We start from the raw sequence: 22,735 nt of genomic DNA, 5'->3' as shown, positions 1-22,735 counted from the left end.
TAACTATATGATTACAAGCATTGAAATGTGAATGAATGTAGGAATTAATTATATTTTACATTTTCGTGAAAAATAATTTTTGAAAACAACAGTAAAAGTTTTCAAATAAAATTATATACCGTGAAGGCATAGTCTTTGACGCAGTTAAGAAAATTTTGAAAAGGATCATTTTAAAAATAATTTCAAAATGGATTTGTTTAATATTGTGCATAACGTTTTTTCTATTATTATAGAATGTGTACAAATAATGAAACTTCGAAATATAAGTTTATTTCTTAGTTTTTTATCTGTTTTTATGTGGTACTTGAGGTGCCCAACTTGACGCACTAATTTTATCATGATCCTTATTTGACGCCTTATTTTTGTTTATTATGTAATGACAGTGCAATATAACTTTGTAAGGTATAAAATAACAAGTTAATTGATAATAAACTTATGATTCTTCTTCTTCAATGGATTTACTAATTTAATGTAATAATAAGAAAAAGACATTTTAAATGTCCTAGCAGACAGAAATTATGCATTTGTCACGTTTCAGTTAGACATAGTTAGATAAATACTATGCGTATTTAAAATAAAAACGTTAAACAGTTTATCACAAAATCAAATTCGGACCCTGATAATGCAGTATTGAAATAATGTTGGTTTTGGAAATATAATTGAAGCCGTACTTATCTAAACAACACGGCGTGTTCAGTAGAACAATATTTCACAAAAAAATGAGCATGGCTAAAATTTCAACTACGTGAAAATATAGCTTCTTATCTTTCATTTCCTGGGTATTTAAAAAAAAATCTACCGGGGGGTCCCGAACAACTTTTTTTTTTCCTTTCCAAATGGAACCTGCATTCTAATCTAATACCAGCTGCCAGTCACGAGTCCCTTACGAGTTGACTCGTCATTTATTTTTTAAACTATTTTTCATGAATTAAATGCAAGGAATGAATATTCTTCATGTTCTTTTATTTTGAACCTAATTTAAAAGGCTCAAATATGGAAAAGCATGACGGAGCCAAAATTATTAAGTTCAACATTTGGCTAGCAAACATACTGCTTCGCAAGGGTTGAACCCACTAATATTTTTAACAGTGTTTGTTTAGTTTCAATTTTATACTTTTTGGATTTAAATGAAAATTAGCGAAATTCGTAGAAATTATTCCAGATAATTGAAAAATTTCAAATTGATTGTTTGAGCTCAAAAAACGACAGGATTCCGACATTCAAGACATAACGATTTCTGAAAACCTAATGATTTTTTATAACATTTCCAAGATAATATAAAACTATTTTAACCTACCGAGATAAGCATGCCAAGACCTTGCTGCAGGTGGCATTAACTTCTAAAACTACCCTGGTTCTGATCGTCCAGGTTTTGTGTTTGCGTTTTATGTTGGTGGTATTCGGCTTGACCAAATAATTGAACGTTATTGAAAGTGATTGCCAAAAGCAAAATAGCAATAATGCGACAACACAATGAAAAGTGGACTAATTTTTAAATTGGTAATGAATTTCGAGTGAAAATAATCGTTTCGAATGAGTATTTCTCCAAGCTCACGCAGTGCAATATCATAGAAAGTTGCATGTTTGCCACAACATTTGTAGTAAAATAAATTTGCTTGTCTGGATGAATCACTCGTTCTCATCAACTATGCATCGCAGCGATATGATCTCTAGGACAAAATACAGTACATATTTTTAAGTTTTTTTATACCCATGTCACTTTTTGTTGAAATCAGAAGAGATTTTATTTTAAACTAAAAGCTAGATATTTACTTCCATGTTTGCCTTTATTGTGCACTTAGCATGACTCATTTTTGCGCTCATCTGTTTACCGTATATCAATTGAAATCTGATTTCTATTTGAATGAGGTATTAAGGATTTCTATGAGCATGTTGGATAGTTTTTAGTGATAAATTGAAGTTACACAATCAAAAATACGACAGAGAAAAAAGAGTAAAAAGTGAATTATGTGTATCTACATTACTTCTCCTTCTTCGTTTTGGCATTACATTCCCCACTAAGACATTGCCGCCTCACAATTGAGTGTTCAATCAGCACTTCCACAGTTATTAACTGCGAGGTTTCTAAGCCAAGTTACCATTTTTTTACCATCAAATTTACCACCAAAGTTTCAATTTTGGTATATATTTGGGAAAGAATTGGGTTGGCACATAGCATAAGATGACGATGCAGAACATAATCTCCATCCAAGCCTTTCTTAGCTGTTTGCAGGGGATAACATAAATATATCGAGTTCGGCTTCGTCATGCACTTTGACGCTTGAGCTCCAACAAACTATTAATTTAGACTATAACTTGGTAATTTCGGTACCCCTGAGTTTATATACGATTATTGTAATAAAAAAATCCAGGAATCTCATTTTAAATGGGACGCGATAAATAATAATCGTTGGTCTTCCAACTACAAAGATCCGTTTCAGGGAGAAAAAAAAGTTGTTCGAGACCCCTCGGTAGATTTTTTTCAAATAGTCACGAAATGAAAGCTTAAGAGCTATATTTTCACGTAGTGAAAGTTTTGGCGATGCTCATTTTTTTGTCATAAAGGTCCCCATACACACGCCGTGGCTTTGGCAAACTGGCTTGAAACAGAGTTGTCCTTTACAGTTGGCAAAAATTTGCTCTTTTATTTTTCACAATTTTCAACAATCAAATAAAATTCATTCAGTGAGTGCAACTAATAGATAGATATTTGAGTTTTTAAAATGTCACTTCATGCCCGTCTTGTGATTTAGCAAACCACAAACCATTTTCCGACGGTCTTCGAGACGCATCTTGTGATTTAGCAAACCACAAATCATTTTCCGACGGTCTTCGAGACGCATCTTGTGATTTAGCAAACCACAAACCATTTTCCGACGGTCTTCGAGACGCGTCTTGTGATTTTGCAAACCACAATCCATTTTTCGACGGTCTTCGAAACGCATCTTGTGATTTAGCAAACCACAAACCATTTTCCGACGGTCTTCGTGACGCGTCTTGTGATTTAGCAAACTAAAATATATTACTCGTCAGTCGTCACAATTTGAATTCAACTGAATTGAATTCAACTCACCTCATGAAATCAGCGACAGGATCGAACAGCACAGCATTGAATATTTGTCTATTTCTCTCCGATTTCGTTATATTATAGCTCAACTGGTAGTCTCATGTACATCGCCAAGTGGCTTCATGAAATCTAAATTTGTTTTAATCAAAATCAATGCTCGCAGGACTTTGATATTTTCTAGATCATAAACCATTTTCCGTTGGTCTTCCATACGCACCTTGTAGTTTCACAAACCACAATACATTTTTTCGGACACCTTTCAGACACGTTTCTAAACCACAGATCTTCCAGACGCGCATTGTAATTTTGCACACCACAAACCAATTTCTTATGGTCTTTCAGGCGAGGCTTTGATGTACTTCATGGTTCACAAACCATTTTCCAGCGGTCTTTCAGACTCGGCACCACAAATGGTTTTCGAGACGTGTCTTGTGATTTTGCAAACCACAAACCATTTTCCGACGGTCTTTGAGACGACGCGTCTTGTGATTTAGCAAACCACAAACCATTTTCCGACGGTCTTCGAGACGCGTCTTGTGATTTAGCAAACCACAAACCATTTTCCGATGGTCTTCGTGACTCGTCTTGTGATTTAGCAAACTAAAATATATCACTCGTCAGTCGTCACAATTTGAATTCAACTCACCTCATGAAATCAGCGACAGGATCCAAAAAGTAGACTGGCAGGATCACCAAAATGTGTGGCCCTAAATGCCAGGAACGAAGTTATGACAGCGACTCTCCATGGATGCCTGTGCACGCCGCGTTGGTATGACTGGAAGAGGCACAGTCATGGCTTGCTGCTCACCGATTGACACGCTGATGTGTGAATCTATGAACACACACTGAAGGCATTTTACTCAAACCCCACAAAAGGCATCATCACTGACTGCTAGGTTAATTAATCTGGGTTTTTTGACAGCAATTTCATGGTATGGAAAAACTGTGTAAACTGATCAACATAAATCATCATATCTTCAAGAAGTAAGCACCCAAGTAGCCATGAAACTGTATATGCTTGTAAATAATACAGCCGACCGAAATTATGGTTCATTACATTGACATGTAGAAAGAAAGCATAAATAATAATGTATCACGGCATTCGCAATGCTGATCTAGTGTATCATTGCTTGACAGTTGATGAATATATGTATCCTTACATCGATAAAACTGATCTAATGCAATTAGCATTTAGTATGCTGATTGGTGATTGATTATATGCAATAATTAATTCCTGGTGGTTACTTGGGCATAAGCATGGAGCAGAGATAAGGTGGATGAACATAAATCATCCTTTCAACATGAAGTGAACATGAAGCAGAGGTAAGGTAAATGACTTTTGATCGTTGATGTCATAATAATGAGATTTTAGCTTTTGAGCTTGATTGACTGCTCGTAGTTGCTACTTCATTATGACCAGATCAGCTGTTCTTGCACAGAGAACCAACGGATGTTTGCTTGGGACACATCTTCAATGTACAAGTGCTGGTGATCTCATTTGTTAGGTCACACTGGCGCCTGCCACGCCAGAATGTTGATCGTTGATGTCATCATAATGTCGATAAAGTAGTTTCTCTGAAATTTTAAAAGTAAAAATAAGCATGGTTGAAATAAATATCGCGTATGGTTGATTCAACCCTATTTGCGCTTGTATGGTGCAAAGGCGTAGGATTGCCAATCCGCAGATGGCGAGTTCGATTCTTAGTCCGGTCCAAGATGTTTTCTGGCGGGAAACATTCTTGACTTCCTGGGCATAGTGTATCCATTGTTCTTGCCACACAAGATACATACTCATGCACTGGCGGGCATAGAAAGCTTTCAATTAATAACTGAGGAAATGCTAATAGAACACCAATTTGAAAAGCAGGCCAAGTTCCAGTCGGAATATAGAGCCATAGAAGGAGATGGAGATATTGTTGATTTGAAACCAAATCAGGTTGATTTTACCACATTTTTTTCTCCGTGTAGTTAGTATTATATTTAGTGGAGCATATAGTTGAGCAGTCAAAACATTGGTAAATGTGATGTCTTATTCATCAAGCACATAAAGCACTTAGCGGTGTTGATGCCTTTTTCGATTCAATCGTTTGGTTTCGCCTTGTGATACAGTGTGATACATATAAAACGTAATTGCCTACCTTATGGCTGTTGCAAACGCTTCATAGAAAATCAAACAACAAACCTTATATGGTTCGATACATAATTGTCTTCATAACTTCCGACTGTAATGACCTATCTTGATTATTTTTGAAAGTGATTAATTAGGGTTTGTTCGTCGAATGCAATTTGTTGCTAGAAAATCGGTAAAACTTTATTATAATAAAAGTTGGCTAATGTTTTTTTGGTTTTCATGTACGCACACACATACACACGGAAAGACAAACATTAACATTCGACAAGCTGAGACAATTATTATATAATATCATGGGTTTCCGAGCCTTCTATGAAAAGTTCGATTTTTAGTGAAATGCTACCCTTTCGGTATAACTTTTTTGTTCGAGAAAGACAACGACATAACAAATTATGCTTATGCTCATCCTTGGAATTTAGTATATACAAACTCAGTTTTTATTTCTGCAGCTCGGCAAAAATCCGCACAGCCGTGCGCCAGCAAAATAAATAACTGATATTCCGGCAAAAATAGCGTTTGTTAGCTGATTTTCGGCAAATTATTTGCAGATTATCAGCAATTTTGACAGAAATCTCGGCAAAAAACTTGTTTGCTGGGGCACGGCTGTGCGATTCTCGGTAAAAGTTCAACATTTTGCTGATATCCCGGTAAAAAAAATTAAGTGTGTATGTTCCGCACCACCCTGAAATAACTTGTTTATGTCTTCGTATATGCAACGGAACACGCGCTGCTCTTTATAATGCATTTCATGGGCATTCGCTCTTATGATGCTCAGTTGGGGTACAGGTAGCAATACGCTAAGATTTTTTGTTTCATTGTTGATAGTATACAAATTTTCGTAACATTTGTTTATGTTAAATGCCATTAATATTATGATGCTTCGTGATATATCTGTAATTTTGCTCTCAGGTTCCACACTTTTTATTAAGAACAATGAGCCGTTAGAAAATGTTATACAATCACAGTTATATTATCTTTTAGACGTTACATGTTCATAAAAAAATCAATTGTGGTGTCGTTTACAATGGAATCGTTTAAAATTTTTTACACTCTACAAATGTTTAAAAAAATTAAAACTAACAAAAAATTGAAAAATTGAGTTCAATTTGCGGTATTTATAATATAGTTCCATAGTGAGTGTTCACGTCGGATGACTAATAGCTGAAATGTAGGCAATTTACTGTAAAAGTAAACTTTCAACACTGCTTGGTGAAACTAAATAATTAAATGCATTGAGTCAATTGTTTACAATAGTTTTATAAAATCTCAAGAAGTTTACTAATACAGTGTTGGCCCGATTTTGTCACTCTACCGATGTTATCACGTTTTGGACCCGATTTTAGCACGTTCCGGTTTTGTCACGTTTTCGAACCGATTTTGCCAAGCAAACAAAATTTCAAAATTTAAGTCGATCTTTTTATTTTCGCAAATAATACCGCAAACAATAATGATTTTCATCGAATAACTTTCACCACCTGTGGATTATTGTAAATAATTTCTACTACTATTTCTAGTATTTGTTAAAGATTTTGTTAGCCGTTCCGACAAGAAATAACGGCTAACATTAATGCATTTTACATTTCCAAGGCATAAAATTAATCATAATTGTGAAATGAATAAGGTACCCCAGGGTAAGTGAAAATACAGGGTAAGTGGGTACTATGACTGCAGCTAAATCGATGAACGATTTTAATGGTAACAATGTTCTATGAAGATGGAGCAGAACTATAAATGAATTCACCCGACACAAAAGTATTTGGAATCAAAACTATTTGAAGTACCATACTTGATCATGACTTTAAACTACCGAGAAAATCTAGTCGTTTTTAAATTTATCATTGATGTGGAAAGTGAATATTTTGAGCAATTAAATAATTGTGTGACATCGAAAACGATTTAATTTTTGCCTTTCTCGTACAACAAAGTTGTACCAGAAGGCTATAATTTCACTCCAAAAGCCAAATTTTGATAGAAGGCTCGGAGACCCATAGTGTTATATACCAATCGACTCAGCTCGAAAAACTGAGCACATGTCTGACTGTGTGTGTGTGTGTGTGTGTAGCCCAGGAATTTTTATTGTTAAACACGTTTCATATAGAAGGACTTGACCGATTCGAGTGCAACTAGTTTCATTCGACGGAGAAACTTTCCTAGTTGGACACTATTGTTTTTGTTTGCTAATATCTCATGCGGTTTTAATAATATTTCTATTTTTCTTTTATCAAATACGCTGTGTACATGCACATTTTAAATCATTAATCAATTTAGCCGTGACGCAATCCATTACTCTCATAGTTGAGTTATTTTTAAGCAGCGTGATATAATCGCATCAAAGCTATGAACCGCCTAAATGTAGGCAATTTACGTTGCATTTACCATACTAATTCGAATTCAACACGTTGAATCGAGAAAGGCATAATCACCACTGGTGGATAAATTTGGGTTTTTTTTTATTAAAGCCAAAATCTGCAATTTTCATTTGCCCTTGAGTTTTAACATACATGGGGCAAGTGGGACATATTTGAACAACATTTTCGATAAAGCTATTTTAATTGTTTTTAGATGGTTGTCTAGTGAAAAATAACTTCGTCATTCATATATCATATGGATCTGAATCAGATGCAGTTTGATTTCGTTGTTAAAAAGTATTGTACAGTTAATTATCAAATGTGTATTTTACATTCTATAACTATGCGATATTCTTCTGTTTACAGTGCAAATAATCTATTTATTCTACAATAGGTCAACAGGATTTCTCTTGTGTTTTGTTATTTTCAAACTTAGCATCAGACTTTCAGATAAATTAGCTATTTTGTTCTGTTACAAACTAAAAACACTGCGCAACGCCTGAATAAAAACGTTTCTTCTGCAGTAGATCGTAGATTTATGTAATAATTTGTGTTCTAAAAAGAGAAATATTTATTCATACGAAAAGTGAATAAAGATTTGCTTATCCTTGCCACCTAAAACATTTGGTACAAAAGTAAGCTAATGGAAAACAAGACAACAGCCAGATAAACATTAAATCGGCTGTTGTCTTGTTTTCATATCTGCTAACATTATATTCCCTTTCTTGTTGCAAAAATAAAGTCCGACATGCAACCAATCTCCATCCATGATCTGAAAATACTAATACTCAGAAATAATATGAACAGTATATCTACATTCCTCAAATTAGTTTCGTTCGACAGTAGAAAACAGAATAGGTCCCACTTGCCCCGTTTGAAGGGGTAAGTGGGTCCTGAAGGTAAATTTATTTCTTGCACTACCAATATTTTTGTAATTGAATAAATAACCTCCCACACCCATACACTTCAACAATGGAAGCATATAATGTTGTATCAGTTGTAATGTTCTGAAATAAACTGTTTTCCAAGTATGCATTAACAATTTCGCTGAACTAGCGTTTTTTAGGTCCTACTTGCCCCGGGGTACCTTAAACAATTGGAAATTGAAAATTTTCCGATTTTGTCACATTTCATATTTTATCACCCCAAAATTCACCAGGGGGTAATAAAATCGGGATATTACTGTATCAAAATTTACAGAATCCGTTGAAAAATGGCTGAGTTATTGGCTCTTACTTCCTGACTTCTTTTCGCGATGATCCCAAATTTGAAACTTTGGAATTACTCCCCTATCTTACCGAATGACGTAATTCAAGGTCAAACATGTTTTCTAATCACGCTTTCCCCAGGAAAATAAAATTTGCAGGTTCCAACCAACATCTGTTGATGAGTTTGATCATTCGTTTTTTCATGAGCCTCGGGTTGAAAATTAGGGAATTAAGATATTCCCTTTGGTTTTCAATAGTTCATGCTTTTCAAGATATGAACGGTATGTGCTACATTTACTATACATATTTTTAAATTCACAAAAAAAATCAGAAAAAACTAACTGCACTGGATCACTGGGTGCTGTATAAATACATGATGCTCCGTTTTTAATGACAGTTTTGAAAATAATCTTACCACGAACATCGTGGTTAGTTTTCCAAAAAATATTAGCGTGCATCTATATGAATGAAACTGCTTCAGTGAGTCGCATCAGCCTCTATCGAATGCACTTTTATCTGAGGAAACCACCTTTTGATTAGCAACGACTGAATCCGAGACTGAGAGTTTCTCTTGGGAAGCATTCTCCCTCTCATGAATTTGCTCGCAGCCTGGAGCTGAGCACATGTGGTGTGATCGAAAAGTTTTATAAAACCCCTCGCAACACAACGCGACCGAGCAACAGCGGTGGCAGAGTGTGTTATAGCTTAAAGTTGTGGTCTGCCCCATTCAGTTTCCAGTCAGTTATCGACCGTACAACTGTAAACCTCAGCGAGAGTGTGCAGGTTTCACGCCGTTTTTGTCTACGCAGGAGTGCTGAGGACCTGCATTTAGTAAAAGTAAATTGTGCAAACCATCTGATTATCCACAGTGTTAAAAGTTGTGTTAAACTCTTGAGAATCCGCCTGTGGTCAATCTTCCCTAGCTTTTAGTAATGATTCATATCCGTAAACTTTGTGGATAATCTCGGAGTAATTTCCGGTTGCTCCCACAGGGAAAGTTGTATTTGTGGATATGAACTCTCCCGTCTTGTGCGGCTTTGTAGTGTGCTTTTGTGGACAAGGTCAGACGTCATGGTCTGGGAAGCATCTTGAGCAAGTGAACTCGAATATTACGAAAACTTGTCTAACAACAAGCGTGAAATTTCTCCAATGCCAAGCATGAAAAAGTAATCGCGTGTGTGACATAAGTTTGCTCATAGAAGGCTAGCTGTGGATATACATTTGTGTCTGCGTTTGAAAAACGACGAAGAAAAAAAATACCAATCACCACTATTTCTCTCTTTTTTCTCTGACATCAAAAAGCAAAATACTCATCTCTTCAGTTGAAGCCTATAAGCTCGGCTAAACGTGAAATCGATTAAAAAATGTATGTGCAATCCTTTCGTGGTGGGTTTCGTTCATCGTTGTTCATTAAAAGGAATTCGTAACACACCGAACGAAATCGTTTCGAAACAGCGAATTGATTTGTATAAAATATAAAATTCAAGTTTAGCCACGTGAAGAAGGCTAGCCGGCATCCTTGAAATTGAACATATCCTTAAAAAGCGATTTGAGAGAAAAAGAAAGAAACAGTGCGTGACAGTGGTACGAAGACGGCTTAATCGTGTATCTGTACGAATTCCTCAAAAGTGTTTTATTGATACATAAAGTGTCGGAAACTTGCATCTCAACTGGTGGATAAACTGCGTGGGCAGAGAATATAACATATTTTTTCCTTCTCTTAAAAGCACGGTGTTGTGATTGAATCGTTAAGCGTGGTATAATTTCGAAGTGATACCAGAAGAAATAAAATCCATCTGAGAGCTCACGAAACAGTTGAGCAACTGCAGTGCTACCAAAACAGCGTATATCAGCAGCTCAACCAATCGCTACGCATTTCGAGAATTTCAGCAATCGCCAGCGTCACAACAACTCTAGCAGCAAAGATGAACGTCGAGATCACGCCAAACTATTCGTACATTTTCGATTTTGAAAATGAGTTCATTCATCAGGATACACGTGTCTGGATGGTCAAGAACTGGACGTACGTGTTCTACTACTGTGGCATCTACATGGCGGTGATCTTCGGAGGGCAGCATTTTATGCAAAATAGACCAAGGTAAGTGAGCGACGAATTCTATAATTTTAGCAACCATCACTGATTGGAGGAGATGGATCTAATTTATTCGAATGATGCGGGCTTAGCAACGCGATTTGCACGAAGTTTTAAATTTCAAATGTCGAAATGGTGACGGAATCAGTTGAGTGACCGGCTGGATTTTAATGAGTATTTGTATAGGGTTTGAGTTTCTGGCCATTAATTTTGATAATAAAAATTATGTGGCGAATCTTGTATTTAATACCAGAAGCTTAAGCAAGCTTTTAATTTTTACAATTCTCGCTTAACTTTTCAAAAGGACCCAAGTAACATTGTTTTTATGAATTAATTTGAGTACTGCAATCAAAAGCTTACACGTTTTTCTGTTGTTTGCGCTATTCAAATTAATTCATGAAAAAAATGTTACTTAGGTCCTTTTGAAAAGTTAAGCGAGAATTATTTATTGCTTATTTAACAATTGATTTTTTGTTGTTGTGGTTTGCGCATTGTTTTTTTTTTCTTTTGGTTTGTGGTAGGGGAACTGTTCCGTTTTCCATTCCACTGATCATATTTTCATCTCATCGCGAAACAAAGAAATACAGCACCAATTTCGTCCCTTCTTTTAGCCTGCTCACTGCAGAAAAAAATACAAAAATAAGAAGAAAAAAACAGATTAATCCACTTGGCGTTGGTGGTGCCTTTCTCGCACATTATAAAAATGAGGAAACACTCTAGCGAGGAGCAATATTCTCTGTGAAATCAAGATTTTTTTTTCAAGATTTCAATTTTGTATTTTTTGATTTCCCTGAAACTTTTAGGATTTTTTTTTCGTTTTGGTGTCTTTGGCAATGTTTTAGGTATTCATTGGGACTATGTGAAAAAATACATACAGTAAAAAAAAGTTTAATACAGTCGACTCTCTACATCTCGATGTTCTATATGTCGATATCTCTCCCTATGTATTTATACATTCATATACATCTACATTAGGGTGGCTCAAAGTAGTATGGGAAAAACTTTTTTCAATTTTTTTGATGGGCCGCCCTCTTATTCGGTTCTATTTGATGCCCTGATGCTCTGGTCAAAATTTCAGCCAAATCGGTCAACGTTTGGGCGGTGCTAAACTTGTTAGAAGTTTATATGGAAAAATGTATGCAGAAACATCCAAAAACAGTGATTTGCAGTTGGAAGGCACAATTTACGATCAAGAACCATGATACTCATTCAGTTCTTGTAGAATTAAATACAGAATGTTATGCAGAAAACCGCGAGAAGATTAGAGTTTGCCCGGCTAAGTTATTAGCATTTCTCTGAAGTGGGGTTTGAGCAAATTTCGTTTCTTTTACCTTTGAAAGAAATAAATTCCACCCTACTACACTCCAGTAAACTGCTAATATCTTTGCGTAATAAACTCTAATCTTCTACCATTTCAACTACAGCTGAAAGAACCCATCAAGAAATGAAAAAACCATGAAAAGTGACACCTAATCTACATCTCGATAACCTCCCTATCTCGATATTTCTCTATCTCGATGTGTTCTGATCATATTTTGTTCTGGATTTACTCTCCTTATGTCGATATGTTGAAATTTTTGGCTACTAGATCATCTTTGGACAATAACAAACACATCAACAACAGGAAACGACATTTGTGTTGTTGTCAGACAAGACAAAATAGTATTTAAATATTTGAAACGGCCTAAATTGGTTTTCCAAAAATGGTCGAAATATTTTTTTTTACGTTTTTATCGACTCGATTTTATGAAAGAACGTAACATTTCCAATGGAAAAGGTTAACACAAGTGCTACCGTTTCTGAGATAAAGCGAGTATAAGATAGAATATACCGATTTTTCACATTTTTAGTCATATTAAACTTTTTTGTCCATCATGCATAGTGCAAAAAAGTACATATATTATCTGCTACAACATATCAAAAAATAAAAAATATTTAAAAATCCGTTTTTGAGAAAATCGATTTTGAAGTTTTATTTTGAACATTTTTTTTTTCACAGTGTACATGTTTATCCCAACGATTACCCAGAACATTGCCGAAGACACCAAAATGATGGGACAAGCCGTTTTCAAGTTATATATTTTTGAAAGTGGTCAAGGTGTTTTTGCTTTTGCCCTTGTCAAAAGTTAGACTAGAGTCAAAATGGCAAACCAATGATGCGAATTATGTTTTCTGACCATAAAGAATGTACAGATATGTTCCGATTTTATCACGTTCCGATTTTGTCACGCTCCGATTTTATCACGCTCCGATTTCGTCAACAAAATTATTCCGTTTTTATCAACAAGACAATTCAATCATTTTTGTTTAGAGATTTAGCTTTTAAAATTAAATATCTTGGGTTAGTGTCTAACCAAATGTTGTATTTATAATATTCCAAGCACTAGCGGTAAAAATGCCGTAACTAACAAGACAAGGTTTGTCTTTACCGACTTCTTCCCATCGAAATAAAAGAGACAAGATTGGTTTGTTTGCACTTTATTACTTCAGGACGAAGGATTACTTTGTTATCTGGCGTTCTGATATAACCGAAAAATCGTTGAGAAACTTTCTCGGATGTTCTAGGCCGTCCAAACTGTTCTGGAGTACATATCCTCGAATGCATTAGAAAATATGTCTACAAACAAAATCTCCTAAGCTGGGATTTATGCCCAAAAATATCTATGTGATCATAAGACATAAATTGATCGAGTTTTGAATAAACGTAAACTATTTCAGGGTCTCCAAAACGCCCTGGAGTTCATAACATGTGATATACCCGATCAACCAAGCCTTGAACGACGTATTCGTGCATCGTTGAACATCCCAGCAGATCCATTTAGCCGATAGTATTTCACTCATTATTTTTACAAGCGGTTACAGGCCTTTTCGGTTGTTCAAAACGTCCTTGAGTTCCGAACATGTGATCTACCCGTTCAACCAAGTCCTAAATGATATATCCGTGCATAACATCATAAACATTCCAGCAGTTCCATCGAGCTGGTAGGATATCACTTAATTCTTCTACAAGTTACAGTGGACCCTATCGAATCGTTGGAACAAATGATGCCATACAAAAATATTTTGACGGTTACTTTGATAGTCTTTTCGAAGAATTTTCCAAGAATTTCTGTTCCACATCTCAATACCGACTTTATTACATCTCTTCAAAACGTCATGGATCTCAAATAATTTCACTACTGAATTTTCAAAACGGCTTTGACCTATCCAATGATCCAAATTATGAATGATGTTAGATATGATACCCTAGTGAAACCATTTAGCTTATATGACTTCAATCATCAAACACCTCCTTAGTTATTGTGCATCTAGTAGATATCTTGATCTTAACTAGAGATCATTTTGAAGGACCTTGGACATCTTCTTCTTTTGCTATGGCTCTACATTCGAACTGGAACTTGGCCAGCATTTAAACTTAGTATTCTATAAGCGTTTCCTTAGTTATTTTTTGAAAGCTTTTCTATGCCCGCCATTGCATGGGTATGTATCTTGTGAGCTAAGTACAAAGGGAACGCTATGCCCAGGGAATCTAGAATGTTTCCCAAACGAAAATATTTTAGACCGGACCGGATCTAACCGTGAACACCTCGTATTCCAGAAAATTGTGTTTACATTATTCCTATTGGATATTGCCAAAGACATTGCAAAAATTTTGATTGATTGACCTGGTAGATACCTTGAGCTCGAGAATCTTTTGAAGTACCTTGAACATCTCAAATTTAAGATAATTGAGTTTGCATGGTGCGCACATGCTTATTGAACATATCGACGTTAAGGACATTGCATGAAGCCTTGGGTGTCCGGTAGATACTTTGGGTTGAACTTGGGAACGTTTTGGAATACCTTGACCATCATTGAGAAAACTGGATTTAACCCTTAAATGCGCAATGTTGTTTTAAAACAACAAACCGAAAATACGTTTAATGTTAATAATTTTAATGGTAGTTTACCCTAAAAATACTTTCGACGATTTCTAAAAAAATCGCCTTGCGCCTTTAAGGGTTAAATGATGCGCATGTGCCTATTGGACTGGGTTGGGTATATGACGATGATGATGACTTTGCATAAGCCTTGGTTGATTTGGTAGAATCCGTGGGCTGAATTCGAAAACGTTTTGGAGAACCTTGAGCATCTCATATTCCAGAAAACTGATCACTGTCTCAACGATCAAGATGACTAAACTTGATTGAGTGTTCAGATAATGTGGTATAGGATCCAAATATTTCAAATTCATCTGTATGCTCTCAGAAGCGAAAATCTCCCCAAGGTTTCGTATATCTTGGTCTTCAGGGTATAGTCAAACTTGACCACAAATATTTTTCCTGTGTAGCCAACATCCTGATGGCTAAAGAAAGTGGGGACTACCTCTCTTCTGTAGTTTTTCAAATCCAATATCAAACGCTGGGCATATATGACTCATCCGTCTCGAAAGGGTTAAGGAGGTCAAATATTTTCAAATTTATTGTTATGTTATCAACGGATGCAACCATATCTTAGGGAACGTTCATAAAATACGTCTCGCGGAGGAGAGGGAGGGAGAGAGTTTCTAAAAGTGTGACACTCATATCACTTGTCATAAGACGAGTTTGTACAATCCCATTGAATTCCACCACTTAATTGTATCTTGACAGATACGTATTTCGACCTCAACAGTAAGGCCGTCTTCAGTGTCTCGTACTTGACTCGACTTGAAAAATTAAAATTAAAACTCAACTTGACTTAAAAAGCTCAAAATAATTTTCTTAATACTCATATCAATTTATATAAAATTTTATACAAAAAGTGGGACAATTAATGTACGAGGGATTGACAATGGTTATTTTTTCGTAACATCATTTATGGGCGTTCCATTGATGCACTCCTTACTTGTCAGGAACCTCACCAGTCACCATTGATGATAAATATATATTTCCTATGTCTTTTGACTAACCCTTGCCACCCACTAGCATGTTCACATGGTTTATAGACAGTCCTTTAGCATTTAGAAATGTTAGAACCTGAAAATCTCACATTTTATCAGCAATAAATCATTTTTACTAAAATTTTAGCTTAAAAAAATCGTCTAAGAAAATTATTCCGATTTTGTCTCACGAACTCACGGACCGTGTTGATAAAAACGGAACATACCTGTATATGCAAAATTTCAGGGAAATCAAAAATACAAAAATAAATCGATCTTCGATTTATCGAGAGAATTGCTCAGAGGTCAAAATAGCACTTCAGAGTGATAGATTTCACTATTTCCATCAATTCAAATTTCTGATGCATTGCAGAAGTCTCTAAACAATCATTTTTTTTTTTCCAAAAGGGGATCCTTGGCAAAAACAATGTTTTGTCAATTGTCAATAACTCTAATACGCAATGAACGATCGGGCTGATGTTCAATAGGAAATAACTAGGCCGCTTTCCGCTACGATTGCAATCTGTTGCGACCAAATCGGATAATTCTGAGTTCCCAAGACTGTTTCTCACATTTTTGTCCGCACACGCACATACAGACATCACCTCAATTCGTTGAATAGAGTTGATTGGTATATAACACTACGGGTCTCCGAGCCTTCTATCTGAAGTTTGGTTTTGGAGTTATCCTATAGCCTTTTCGAACTCTTGGTGTACGAGTAAGGGAAACAAATTGTAATTTTTTTTTTTTGAGCTCTAGTGACTAGTCACCTGTTCTCGTAAAAAGCAACTATTTTCAAGTATTTTGATCTGAATTCAAAGTTGGCTTGAATTTGAGCTTGATTGACTGCCTGTAGCTGTTACTTCATTATGACCAGTTCAGCTGTTCTTGCACAGAGAACCAACAGATGTTTGCTTAGGACTAGCGCCCATCTACAATGTAAGGTACTGGGGGAAGTGTAAAAATGTAGTAAGTGTAAAATTCGACTTTATTATTTGACATGGTCGGTCATATGAAAGCAGTTAGAGCGTGTCTTTCAAGAATTCGTCTAATAGTTAAGCAATTCGTACAAATTCATAGGTGGTACAAATCTAGAATATTTATTTTCATTTAGGTTGGAATTTATCACTAGTGCCTACGACAATACAACTTTTTTCAGAAAAAAATAGATGTCTCGTAGCTTTGTCTCTGTATATATTTATTGCAACTGATAAAATGTAAGATTAACATGTTTATTTAGCATGTACAGACATCACGTCATTTGTTAAATGGCCAAATAACATGCTAATGTAGGGAAAGAATCCACGTGTTGCTGCGGTGAGAATGGAGAACCATTCGCTAAACACACCCTACAACATGCGGAGAATAACCGTGACTCGTGAGCCCATACCTATTTGTTGATACATCTGCCCAATCCCCCCGACAGTCTGCTAACGGCGACCGGCCGCTACCCATCAGATTATGCCGCGCCGTTGTCGAGAGGAAATGACCAATAATAATTCGCACATACACTTGTCGTGTACGTCAATGTAAAGAACGACATGGTTCCCTATCTAGCCCAACACCGTGCAAATCACATTCAAGTGTTTGTGCAATTTCGGTTTAGTCCGGATGGTCGCCGTGCTTTTCGATAATCCAGATACCAGTAGGGGCTGCTTCCTCGAGTTATGAACACCGTGATATATTTATCAGCGTTCCGACTCGGGTTACCTCACAGCATTGCAGTGCATGGATGGTTAACGGTTTCATATTTTCTCGCTTGTAGTTCAATCATGATGAGATAAAGGCGAATTGAATGATTCAGCGTGACGTCAAAAGCATGGTAGCATTAGGTGCCATGAGTAAACAAACATCGTGATGGTAGGCCATTGTTGGGGGTAATAATTATAATGTGCTTGGGGTGAGAATCGATAACCCGATCCTGTCACTGAGTAGGGGTGCGAACTAATCTCGTACAATATTTCGTTTATTTATGTAGGGAAACTTCTCGATCTTATTGTAAAAAATTAGTCTAATCTCGAAAAAAAATATTTTTTTCAATTATTTTTTCTCGCTGCTGGAAAAATATCACAAAAATAAGAAAGAAATCAAGTAGATTTCATTTCTTAGTGTTTGAGGAAGGGAGCTATGAGATGAAGAACAAGATCTGTAACCCTATTCGGATTTTTTGTAGTTAATCTAATCTCTTGCCATCTCTTAGTGTTTTTACAATAACAATAATATTAATGGTTTGAAATTAAAACATTCAGTTCATCGCAACAAAGTTAAATGTACTGAAGTGGAGGAATAAAATCGTTTTGGTTATGACTAGTATTGGTAACTCCATTTTTAATTAGGTCCGTCACTCCAATGAAGAAAGTATTTATAATTTAAAACCAGAATAGAATATCAACAAATTTTCTGTTTCAAGATTTCGTTGATGAACTATGTTAATTGAAAACCGGAATATGTTTCGTATTCGCTTCAACAACCACCCAATTTAATGCGCGTGCTCCACACTTTGCTGACATGAGAAATGAATCCAATTCAACAAGTAGTTCTTCTGAAGTTTTCTTCCCATGAAGTAGGTATTTGCCGGTGTGGCATGGGTTTTTCCAAATCGGGTTGGAAATTTTCTCGACTTTCCTGGGCATAAAAGTATCATCGTGTTAGCCTGATTATATACGATTGCAAAAATGGTAGCTTGGCCTAAAAACCTCGGAGTTAATGACTGTGGAAGTGCTTAATGAAAACTAAGCTGCAAGGTGGTAATGTCCCAGTGGAAGATGTAATGCCAATAAGAAGTAGAAGAAAAAAAAAATTGCTCTAAAACCATAATTTTCAATAAATTTGTATACAGTAAAACCTCCATGAGTCGATGTTCATTCCATATCTTGATATTTCCATGACTCGAAGGTGCCTTCAATGTCGACTTATGGAGGTTTGGCTGTAATTTCTGATTTTATCGATTTATTTTCAAAAAAATCAGTATCTCTGAAACACCCACTACACGATAGTATAGGCTTTCCTCTTTCACGTAAGTGCAATTATAAAATGTTCTATCGGGGGTCATTTTCCATACATTTTTGGTGGGGGTGAGTTTGGTGGTGTATAAGATTTATATGGAGTTTGTTCGGTTTGTTCGAGTTCGGCTGTTCGGCCACATTGAGAGTTGACGTAAAGTCAATGTCAACTTCTCTCCACGAACAGCCTAGATAGCCGTGTGGTGTCGGCAGCTGGTTATCTGGCTAAGAATAACATTACGGATTGCCTGTTCCAGTGGTAAAAGTCCACCCAATTCTCGGTGTGATGCGGCTTTATGCTTACCGTGCCTACGAATGAATGGTTAGGGGGGTCTAATAAGAACCTAACCGCAAACGGAGCCTGTGAAGCACCAGGGCCCCCTTCACAGTATTTTAGCCCTCGCTGCGCTAACCGGAGATATGGCGTAGTTGACTTTTTACTTCTCCGAGATAATCGGCTACTCTTATTCAACCTCATCGTGAGGTTAAATAAGAGTAGGGTTATGAATATGTGTTTTAATTAGTTTGCAACAAATTGTCACCTATATGGATTCGCATTATGCGTTTTTAACAATGTGCTTTGTGTATGTTACCTATATGGATTCGCATTATGCGTTTTTTTTACAATGTGCTTTGTGTATGATACCTATATGGATTCGCATTATGCGTTTTTTTTTCACAGTGTACTCTGTGTCTCGTCCTTGACGTTTGGCTTCGGCTACTCTTGTTCAATCTCAACGTGAGGTTAAATAAGAGTGGGGTTATGAATATGTGTTTTACTTAGTTTTCAACAAATTGTCACCTATATGGATTCGCATTATGCGTTTTTCACAGTGTACTCTGTGTCTCGTCTTTGACGTTTGGCTTTGGCTACTCTTGTTCAATCTCAACGTGAGTGTGGGGTTATGAATATGTGTTTTACTTAGTTTTTCAACAAACTTCCACCTATATGGATTCGCATGATGCATTTTTTTACAATGTACTTTGTGTTTGTCACCTATATGGATTCGCATTATGCGCTTTTCACAGTGTACTCTGTGTTTCGTCTTTGACGTTCGGCTTCAGCTACTCTTGTTTAATCTCAACTTGAGGTTGAATAAGGGTGGGATTATGAATGTTTTTTACTTAGTTTTTCAACAAATTTTTACCTATATGGATTCGCATTATGCGTTTTTTTACAATGTACTTTGTGTTTGTCACCTATATGGATTCGTATTATACGTTTTTCAAAGTGTAATCTGTGTTTCGTCTTTGATGTTTGGCTTCAGCTACTTTTGTTTAATCTCAACTTGAGGTTGAATAAGGGTGGGGTTATGAAAGTGTTTTTTTACTTAGTTTTTTTTTCAACAAATTGTCACCTATATGGATTCGCATTATGCGTTTTTTTTACAATGTACTTTGTGTATGTTACCTTTATGGATTCGCATTATGCGTTTTTCACAGTGTACTCTGTGCTTCGTTCTTGACGTTCGGGTTCGGCTACTCTTGTTCAATCTCAACGTGAGGTTCAATAAGAATGGGGTTATGAATATGTGTTTTACTTAGTTTTCAACAAATTGCCACCTATATGGATTCGCATTATGCGATTTTTACAATGTACTTTGTGATTGTCACCTATATGGATTCGCATTATGCGTTTTTCACAGTGCACTCTGTGTTTCGTCTTTGACGTTCGTCCATTATTACGTCCTCTGTGTTTTTGTGACACCTCTCTTTAGTCCCTAGCTGAATGCGTGTAAGTCTACATAATTGGCTTTCCTATAAATGGTTCCATTCTCCTTTCCAACTTCACTTCCTCTTCCTTTCCCCTTTTCACTTCCTTTTCCGTCAGGTAAATGATGAGAAAGGCCAGTGAAGGCGATGGCACAAATCTCCCAAATTGAGGGGAACGTGCCTCCTGAGCCGACGTTCTGATACCTGATACCTTGGTTGGTGAATGAGATTTATATGGAGTTTGCCATATAAAAACAGAAAAAAAGAAAATTGTTCTAGATTCCCAGATTCAACATTTAAGTTTACCCACGACGTGAAAGAGGAGACTATAGACTTTCGCATGGTGGGTGTTTAAGAGATACTGATTTTTATAAAATAATATTGAGACACCGTGATCGATTGTATCGCCTCTGAACGATGAGCACTGTAAACTTAATGTTCAGAAGGTTGTTGTCTATACAGAGTCCGGCTATTGAAGTGCTACATTAGAAATAACAGAAAAATTGACCAAAACAAATATATTTCATTTCATTTCACAAGAAAAGATATTATTTTTTGAAAGCTTACGGGTAAACTTTCGCAGACGATTGAGGAACGCATCGTACGAGGCCCGCTGGTGCTCTTGTGTTATTTTATCAACGGCCACCAGATGTCGCTTTAGGACTTGCACAAAAAACATTATATTTTACAGCAGCCACGGCCTCCAACATACTCCAGGCAGTGAAATTCATGGGGTTCAGGAGCGGCGAACTCGCTGGCCGCTCTTAGCTGGAAATGACTCCCGAAAACCCCTTAGTTGGGTTTTTTCACTTTTTAAGCCGTGGCCCAATCTTGTCGTTAGACTCAACCTTTGGTATCAAAATAACGACGTGCCCATGGTTCGACGACGTTTTGTAGAACTAATTCCCAATGCGTATTTTGTATTATATTACTTTCACTCACTTATGTAGCAGTTTAATTGCCGGACCATGTATTTTTTGCCACTGCTGCCAACCCAAAGTGAATTTCACCGAAATAAACAATTTGTCAAATCAACCTTTGAGGGCAAAAGTGCGTCTAAATTCATACCAAAAATTGTTTGGATACTCATTTATATGTTTTAACCGAGGGTAATATCAAATGAGGATTTATTTTAGAGGTTAGTATGAGAAGAAAAAGATCTCCGGAATTAGTTTTTAATCAAGATGCAAACATTTTCCATTCTGAAGCATCGCAACTCATCTGAGTGCGTGTTATAGGGCATTATTTCATGCATCATGTGCAATGTTCATGGCGGTAATCAAGATCGCCGCGTTTCGCGTCTCGCCATGAGTCATATCGATCCCATCTGGCAATGCCTGGTTTGGTGGTGGTCAATATTAGGAGTTGCCGTTTAAAAAACAATTCGCACCGGTAAGTTGAGCTCTATGCGTTTGCCAGTGTATAATCGATTTATAATTGTCCTATTTTTATCACGATTTTAGGCTACAGAAAAAAATGATTAATTCAAGTTTTAGGTGATGGTACAATTAATTTTGTGACGATTTTCGAACTCATCACATGTTTTTCGAGTCCCATTTCCAACAGCCATTTTATGTACTGATAGATTAATAGGTTAATACCGAAAGCTTGATAAATGACTGTTGCCCGAGCTGATTCTTTTTTTTCAATCTTATCTGATAAAATGATCTCAGACTACTTTTTGATACAACTCAGCATCACCTTGAATGCTAATTTACTCTGCGTGATATTTTAATTTAGCGTTTGTTAGGTAATACTGTCACCCTACAGCATGTATCTTCTCTGTGTGGGGTCTTAATTACACATTGTTTGCCTTCTAAGATGATGGAAAGCTTTACGTTGTTCCTCTCACTCAATCCATCATTCATTTGGTGAGCATTCTTTTTTACTAGATGTATAAAAGCTACATAAACTTTTCATGCGTAATACTCTGAAGCCAAAATGTTGGAATGCCGTATGAATTTTGTTTTCTGAACCGAATCATTTCTGTCTGAATACGAATCTCACATTTTTTTACTTTCGGACATTAAAGAAGAAAATTCGTTGCTTCCATTAGTTCGGTGGATTGCGTGAGTGGGCTTAAATTAGCCCACCAGTGATGGGAGAAGCTTTTGTTTACGAAAGCAGTTTCGCCCTTTTGAGATGTTGGTGCCGATTTGTTTTCAATTGGTTAAAATATAAATCCTTGCCGACCATCACCGTAAAATTGACGCTTCAGACCGAGTTCGACTTCGCAGAAATCAAACGGTTTGCACCAATTTAAATTCACCCCAG

General features: G+C 36.3%; 1 protein-coding gene across 6 annotated transcripts in view; it reads left to right on the top strand.

The window, feature by feature from the left end:
* LOC134211303 (elongation of very long chain fatty acids protein 6) overlaps positions 1-22,735 on the top strand; it is a 110,727-nt gene that overhangs the window by 888 nt on the left and 87,104 nt on the right. For 3 of the 6 annotated variants that reach the window (XM_062688044.1, XM_062688041.1, XM_062688042.1), the window contains exon 2: positions 10,482-10,852. In XM_062688044.1, the coding sequence (XP_062544028.1) occupies positions 10,680-10,852 (173 nt within the window). In that variant the 5' untranslated portion in view covers positions 10,482-10,679. Of the gene's footprint in view, positions 1-9,451; positions 9,592-9,896; positions 9,921-10,481; positions 10,853-22,735 lie in introns of those variants that run through there. The other 3 variants (XM_062688043.1, XM_062688046.1, XM_062688045.1) reach the window with 3 other exon arrangements.

Source organism: Armigeres subalbatus, chromosome 2, assembly GCF_024139115.2.
Source record: "Armigeres subalbatus isolate Guangzhou_Male chromosome 2, GZ_Asu_2, whole genome shotgun sequence".
NCBI classification, from domain to species: Eukaryota; Metazoa; Arthropoda; class Insecta; order Diptera; family Culicidae; genus Armigeres; species Armigeres subalbatus.
This window is presented reverse-complemented; position numbering and strand designations above follow the sequence as displayed.